Source organism: Rhinopithecus bieti, unplaced genomic scaffold, assembly GCF_001698545.2.
Source record: "Rhinopithecus bieti isolate Rb0 unplaced genomic scaffold, ASM169854v2 scaffold_52849, whole genome shotgun sequence".
In the NCBI taxonomy this organism is placed as follows: Eukaryota; Metazoa; Chordata; class Mammalia; order Primates; family Cercopithecidae; genus Rhinopithecus; species Rhinopithecus bieti.
This window is the reverse complement of record NW_016820685.1, coordinates 177,089-185,377: the sequence shown is the minus strand read 5'-3', so window position 1 is coordinate 185,377 and position 8,289 is coordinate 177,089. Positions and strand designations below refer to the sequence as shown.

Here is an 8,289-nt window from a genome sequence, read left to right as displayed (position 1 = left end):
AAAAAAAAAAAAAAAAAGTACTTTAAATTATAGCTCTATGTTCATTTTGTCCTTAAAATAGCTTAAGGGGAAAATTTAAATATATCAGTAGTGGGAAAACACAATATTGGTCTCATTATTAAACTTTCTTTTTAAATTTTTTTTATTTCCACAGGTGGTTGGGGAACAGGTGGTGTTTGGTTACATGAGTAAGTTCTTTGGTGGTGATTTGTGAGATTTTGGTGCACCCATCACCCAAGCAGTATACACTGCACCCTATTTGTAGCTTTTTATCCTTCACCCCCTTCCCACCCTTTCCCTGAGTCCCCAAAGTCCACTGTGTCATTCTTATGCCTTTGCATCCTCATAGCCTAGCTCCCACTTGTAAGTTGAGAACATAAGATGTTTGGTTTTCTATTCCTGAATTACTTCACTTAGAAAAATAGTCTCTAATCTCATCAAGTCATTATTAAACTTTCATTCCTACTTAAAACATATTCTTTGAACAAACAAAAGCAAATTTTTAGTTATCCTAGGTAAGTACCTGACCTGTAAATCACCTAAGGCTTGAAATTACATTTTATTAACACTTGAAATTTAAGACCAATATTTACAAATCTGATTCTATTATAATCTGTTTATCTCAATACTGGTTTGAATTTTTGGGTGTTTTTTTTTTTAACAATAAACAAAATCAGTTGCCACATATTCTAATTTGGCCAAAGTCACAACTAGTCAGAAATCTATTATTTTATTCCCAAGAAAGATTAAGATTATGTTATGTTTTTTCTCTCAACAGTTTGCAAACACCACTTACTCTACAAGTAATTCACACAGCATTATTACTCACGTCATCACTCTGCTGAGCTTCTTGCATTACAAACTCTCGGACCATAGATGGACTAAATTCTACTAGATAAGAAAATATATCTGTAGCAGCTGATCTGACTTGCAAATCATCCATGCCCTGATAAAAGGAAAACTAGGTTACTTAAGAGACTGTTAACAAAAGTTATTCTCACATTTCTTTTTTCTTTTCCAAATCCATACACTAGCTCTCAACTTTTTGGATTAAGATGTTTTACTGTAATCAATATGCATCACCTCGCCAGTATGGTCTTCCTTTCTTTTTATAAATATTAAAACTTTTAGGGAATTCAATGATCAGTTTCTACAGATTTTTACCACTGCAAATAAATATTCAGAGATTTTAAATATAATAATTGGCACAGGATTATAAGGCAATGCTTTACAAATGCTGTAAAAAATATGGGAAGGGGTTTTATTTAAATAGATGTAAAATTTGAATAATGTCTCCTAGCCAAGACTTCAAAGTCTTCCAGAATCTGCCTTTTGTCCTGAATTTGCCAAGGTTACCCTTAGTAACTGTTTCTATTTTCTGTGACTCACCTAATAGAGCATGCTTTTGAAAACTCTTTTTGGGCACTTCTACCCTTTGGTGCAACTTAGTTTTCTAAGGTAGTAATCCTAAATACTTTTCCCTTCCAACACATGAAGAGTATGTGACTGATAAGTTACAAAATCTTGAGGTGATTCTGAAAACACTCCCCAACCCAGCAGTTCTCAAAAGTGTGGTCCAGGGAATCCTGGTGAGAGGGGTCTAACATCCTTTTAGGAAGTATACAAGATTAAGACTATTTCATAATAATAAATAATACTGAGGCTTTGTCATTTTCACTCTCATTCAATCACAAGTACAGTGGGGTTTTCCAGAGGCTGCGTGACAAATCATATCACACAAATTAAACGTAGAAGCTGCTTTGTGAATCTAGACACCTTCTATAAAGCAAGGTATTAGAGGGATTAGCAGAAAAAAAAAAGTAAAAAATGGTACTCTTCTCACTAAATTTTTTGGTTGGAAAAAATTATTTTTTCATAAAAGTTATATTGATTTCAATCTCAAGAAAATGTGGTGAAAAAAGTTCTATTATTTATGTTAACATATAATGCGTTCTCATTTTAAATGAATACTTTAAAAATTTGTTTTAATTTTCCATAAAGTAAATACCAATGGGTAAAACTCATATAAACAAAAGTCTAAGAATTATGCCCTAACCCTGTGTTGCAGCATGAATCCCCTTGTTTCAGTCTGTCCTCATTCCACTTACTGATCTAAAAACGAAAGATATTTTACCGGCTTCTATGAAACACACTTAATACTGTTACAGAAAAGAACAGTCTTGCAAAAATGTGGGTTTTTTTTACTTACTTGAAAGCATACTATATGCAAGTGATTACATACTGATATTAAAAATTAAATTCTGAAACTGAAGATATTCTTGTAGTAATTCAATATAAGATAGCTAAACTATAGAACTGAATATACATTATTATAATATACACTTTCTCATCCATAATAAAAGTCTATTACAAATTCACAACTTCAAAAACATGAAAAGAAACGGCATAATTACCATTACAATTTCAAGAGCAGGAAGAATTCCCAATTTTGCCAATGTTTTGAAAAATGCATCCCTGTTTTGAGGTTGTAATGTCTGAGAAAACGCACAAAATTCCTTGAAAAAATTAACCTGTAATGTTAGAAATTTTAGTGAGATGTTGATAAACATAAACTTGGGGCACACTATAGTAATAATCTACCATGGTGTGGTATTCACCCTTCTGAAGGATCTCATCTTTTTTGGAGTATCCTGGCTCCTCAAAACTACATTAAAAACAAATTAAAAACTAGCACCCCATTAAAAGTAAAACTTGCATTACTGGACGCTGCTAAGCAGAAAGAGAAATCCACCAGTAAAAGGTAAATGTAAGCTGGCTTTCTGAAAGATGCATCATAAGCTGCTTTTTTCTTTTTTTTCCAGTGAATAGCAGTGTTTGACAACACACCTTTCTAAGTGAACCTTTGAAATATGTTATTAGAACATTTTTCTTACTCCATTGGGACCTTACAGGTCAACAGAGATATTTGGTGATAAAAGGCAAACGAGAGTATGCATACTTTGTTTAAGATGCTGGATGTGCCTATGGGTCTATTAGTATGGAAAAATGCAAGATATACTTTTAATGGGGTGCTAGTTTTTAATATATTTTAAATGTCGGTTTTGAGGCGCCAGGATACTCTGAAAAGATGACATTTGGTGGGGCATAGTGGCTCGCGCCTGTAATCCCAACACTTAGGGAGGCTGAGGCCGGTGGATCACTTGATTCCGGGGGTTTGAGACCAGCCTGACCAACAGATGAAACTCTGTCTCTACTAAATATACAAAAATTAGCTGGGCATGGCGGCACGCACCTGTAATCACAGCTACTCGGGAGGCTGAGGCACGAGAATCACTTGAACCCAGGTGGCGGAGGTTGCAGTGAGTTGAAATTGTGCCACTGCACTCCAGCCTGGGCAAAAGAGCAAGACTCTTTTTCAAAAAGAAAAAATAAAAAAAAGGAGATCTTTCAGAAGGTTAACACTGACCAATTAACTCTTTAAAGACATTCAGTGCAAAAATGCCAGGTAAGAAATTTGTTTTGAATTATGAACACATATTTTCACAGAAACCATCCTGTAACTCAACTCTAGCTGGGTCCCCAGTAATCTCTCAAAAACATAATACTGGTTTAAGGACTGAAATGCACATCAAAGCTTCCCTAGTCTAAAACACCACTATTACAATTGAGAAAACTAAGTAGGTTACTAATAAGTAACTACACTAAAGATGACTTACAGGTTTTAAATCAGCCATCTTTCATTATTTTGTGAAATCCCAATAAATAAAAATCTGAAACTGAAGATACTTTTAGTAATTCAACATCAGATAGCTAAATTACAGAACTGAATATGCATTACTATAATATATACTTTCCCTTCTCATCTCGTTATATTTGAAAAAAATGTCAAACATCTGGCAAATGGCAATCACTATTCTCTTCCTCAAAATGGTTTATATCTCAAAGAAAATGCTTATGATAAAAACAAAAAATTTCCAAAGAACCAAATTATTTACATCATTTATTCAGGAAGCATTTTCCTTACCTCTTGTTTAAAAAGAAAAGCATCGTGGCTGGGTGCAGTGGCTCATGCCTGTAATCCCAGCACTTTGGGAGGCTGAGGCGGGCGGATCACCTCAGGTCGAGAGTTCGAGACCAGCCTGACCAACATGGAGAAACTCCGTCTCTACTAAAAATACAAAATTAGCCGGGCATGGTGGCGCATGTTTGTAATCCCAGCTACTCGGGAAGCTGAGGCAGGAGAATCACTTGAACCCGGGAGGCGGAGGTTGCGGTCAGCCGAGATCGCACCATTGCACTCCAGCCTGGGCAACAAGAGCGAAACTCCGTCTCAAAAAAAAAGAAAAAAGAAAAAAAGAAGCATCGCTATAATGTAAACTTCTGCAACCACAAAAATGTCTGAGTTTTGTAATTGTGTTCTAATATAAGGCACTTATCTGGTTTGGGGATTTATAAGGCATACAATGGTGGGGGGTGATATATCAGAGCATCCTAAGAATTTTCTAAAATATACAAATTCTAGAAACAAATTTTAGAAACTCTGAACAACCATTTCATAGTTCAATTTAAATACACACTTTTCATCTCTTACTAATCTAATTACAAAAAATTGTCTCAAGTTAGCAAATTCAAGATTAAAAGCTGTGCATGCCAAAAGAATAAGTGCTCTTCAAGAGTTTAAATTTTGTAACTTACCAATTCACGCCGTTTATCATCATCTGTAGCCTCATCTGTTAATTGTGCAAAAACTTCAGACAAAAACTTCTCATCTTCCTGCATGAGAAAAATAATTACTATGAAATATTAACAAAAATATAAGGTTATACTCATTTATATGACTTACACAAATTATAAAAAATAGCTGAAAAGTAGCATTTTCATTATGAAACCTAATATTCTGGGGTATATTTGTGTGTTAAAATTTTCTAAAATTTGACTACACCATTCAATTCTTGTTATAAATACATCAATATCTACTTTAATTGAAAACCTCAACTACAAATAACTCTTTGGAAACCAAAAATATTTGTTCTAGAGGTGTTATGTGAAAACTCACTGAATTTAGATTCTCTAGCCTCCTTTCAGGGTCTACTTTCTCTTAATTTAAACATAATTCAAACAAGTCTAAGGATCTTATTGTTAGTCCATAACAGATTAGAAAAACAGAAGAATTATAAGACAAGGAACAAGGAAAACAGTAAAGGAGGCTGAATTCTGGCAGCAGATAACGTTACAAAGCTATTTAAAATACAAGAACTCATAAAATACAGTAACCTACAACCAACTGGTGCAGAGTCTTACACATTCTTGTGGTCCCCAAGGATATAAGTAAATGATAAAACACTACAATAACTGCTTTTCATACTAATGACTCTGAGGTATTAAAAAGAAAGACAAGTGCTAATTTCTCCAGGCATTGTTTAAAAGGACAAACAGAAAAATATAGTCAAGCACGTACTTTTAAAAAATAAATTTGTGGGCTGGGTGCAGTGGCTCACGCCTGTAATCCCAGTACTTTGGGAGGCTGAGGCGGGTGGATCACCTGAGGTCGGGAGTTCGAGACCAGCCTGACCAACATGGAGAAACTCTGACTCTACTAAAAATACAAAACTAGCCGGGCGTGGTGGCACATGTCTGTAATCCCAGTTACTAGGCAGGCTGAGGCAGGAGAATCGCTTGAACCTGGGAGGCGGAGGTTGCAGTGAGCCAAGACTGTGCCATTGCATTCGAGCCTGGGCAACAACTCAACAACAACAACAACAAAATAATAATAATAAATAAATTTGTGTGTCTAAAGTCTAGAAAGAGTACAGGTTAGAATGTTAACTATGGTTATTGCTTGGTGATAGGTTATGAGTGATTTTCTTTTTTGGTTATCTAAATTTTCTAATTTTCTACAACAACTATTAAATTACAAAAGAAAAAATGGGCATAAATATTAAAATTCACCTTAGAGAAGATTTCATCAAAATCTGCTAAAAAATTGATGGAAATTATTGGTGATTTTAAGCTTCAGTTATCTTCAAAATTCATTTTTATGAAATGTAATTTCCATTAAAGTAACTTGTTCTAAAAAAGTTTATAACAATAATATCTGTAGAGTTGATAGTAAAATAAAACCCTAACATTTAAAGGATACATCCCCAACTACCTGTCCTTTTTCTTACTGAGGATCATCCACTAAGTGGTATCAATCCCTTAAGTCCTTTTGAAATAAGGTAGAACATATATTTTAAAAAATGAATAGAAACCACTACGTACAATCAGAGAGTATAACATGCTTTTCCACTAAAAATCAATTGGTGCTACTCAAAGAGAAGACACTGGTGGATAACTCATTTAGTTTGACTCAGAATGGTGTTTCCTTTGGTATTTCATTGACTCCTTTTGGACCTTATGCACTGCAGCCTGAACATCCATCTTTTGAGGGAGTTTATATGTATATGTAATCTTTTATTTAGCCCTTAAGTTACTTTTTCCTTTTTTATTTTTCTTGAGTCTCACTCTGTTGCCCAGGCTGGAGTGCAGTGGTACAAACATGGCTCACTGTAGCCTGGACCTCCTGGACTCAAGCAATCTTCCTTCCTCAGACTCCCATGTAACAGAGACCGCGGGCACATGCCACCATATCTGCCTAATTTTTTAAACTTTTTGTAGAGATGGGGGGGGGGGGGCGGTTCACTGTGTTGCCCAGGCTGGTATTGAAGTCCTGGCCTCAAGCAATCCTCCCACCTCAGCCTCCCAAAGTGCCAGGACTACAGACATGAGCCACCATGCCCAGCCTACTTTTTCCAAATACTTGTAGTCTCAATATTTTAGGTTAGGGTGAGTAAGTACATATTTACCTCCATTCACACCTTTTATAAATTTCTATTTTCCTGCATCTGTTGTAGATTATATCTTCATCCTTTACTACCTGAAAATTTAACTTTTTCAAAATATTTTCATAAGAAAAAAGTTCCAACTCCTTGATAAATGCAATTTCCCACTTGAATTCTTCTTATATGATTCGGTACTTGTGAGCTGATAAGTAGAACTGCATAAAATATTACAGATAGAGGCAATCTCAATTATTACAGTCCATTAAGAGAATGTGGATTCCTAGTATTTTTTTCCTGATTTCCAGCATTACTCTTGCTATTATTCATTAAGCTATAAAAGCACTCTGTTCCAATATATTTATGAAGGAAGCAAATAATCAATAACTTAAAGCCTATCATATAGTTGAAATACTTACTCCAAAATCTCTGGTTCTCCAAGTAATCAAACTAATCTCTTTAGTTTTTCTTTTCTATTTGGTTTTAACAGCTCTTGTTTTAATAAAACCTATATATTTAAGTCAAAATTTGTGTGGCTGCTTTTCTGGATAACATAATAAAAACACTGTGGGGAAAAAAAGAAGTTGCTTCTAAACAGTCTAAATCAAACTCTTTTCTTTGCAGTAATATAAATACACGCCAAACAAAAGAAAAAACAGAACCCATTCATTTTTAGAAACATATAAACACAGAAACTTAGAATTAGATCAGATTTTGCAACATTGTTACAGAGACTATCAAGTGCGATTTTAAATTTCAAGAGACTGAGGTCCAAAAGTGAATTTTCTGAGGGTAGTTAGTGACAGATGGATTTAGAATCCAGGCCTCCCAAATAATTAATGAGGTTTTTGTCACTCCTACTAAGTAAACCACAGGACAGGTTCCTAGTATTTCAAACTTCAAACATAAGTGAAGTTGAATCAAACTTATGAATCAAATCAAAGCAAAAGATACACACACAAGCCGGAATGGGCCAAATCTAGTAAGATAAAATTTAATATATTAAATCCTGTACTTGAATCCAAAGAAAAATCCTAAAAACAAAATGAAAAGCCCTATTACTCTAAACAGACTTTTAAAGAGTATTTGAAGATTTTACATATTTAATTTGTAACTGGGATGGAAAGTTAGAAATTTTTCTCTCTTGGTGCCAAAACCTTAGTATCTGCAAAATATGTTAAACAGAAAACTAAACTGCTGATCCTGCTGGGCTAATTTTTTTTTTTTTTTTTTTTTTTTTTTTGAGACGGAGTCTCGCTCTGTCACCCAGGCTGGAGTGCTGTGGCCGGATCTCAGCTCACTGCAAGCTCCGCCTCCCGGGTTCACGCCATTCTCCTGCCTCAGCCTCCCAGGTAGCTGGGACTACAGGCGCCGCCACCTCGCCCGGCTAGTTTTTTGTAGTTTTTAGTAGAGACGGGGTTTCACCGTGTTAGCCAGGATGGTCTCGATCGCGATCCACCCGTCTCGGCCTCCCAAAGTGCTAGGATTACAGGCTTGAGCCACCGCGCCC

The 8,289-nt window shown here is 35.2% G+C and overlaps 1 protein-coding gene across 1 annotated transcript in view; it reads right to left on the bottom strand.

Annotated features, from left to right (window-relative positions):
* PPP4R3B (protein phosphatase 4 regulatory subunit 3B) overlaps positions 1 to 8,289 on the bottom strand; it is a 72,783-nt gene that overhangs the window by 38,444 nt on the left and 26,050 nt on the right. Inside the window, exons 5-7 of the mRNA XM_017859889.1 lie at positions 4,657 to 4,734; positions 2,415 to 2,531; positions 830 to 946 (exon numbers count right to left, since the gene is read on the bottom strand). Coding sequence (XP_017715378.1) covers positions 830 to 946; positions 2,415 to 2,531; positions 4,657 to 4,734 — 312 coding nt within the window. The remainder of the gene's footprint in view (positions 1 to 829; positions 947 to 2,414; positions 2,532 to 4,656; positions 4,735 to 8,289) is intronic.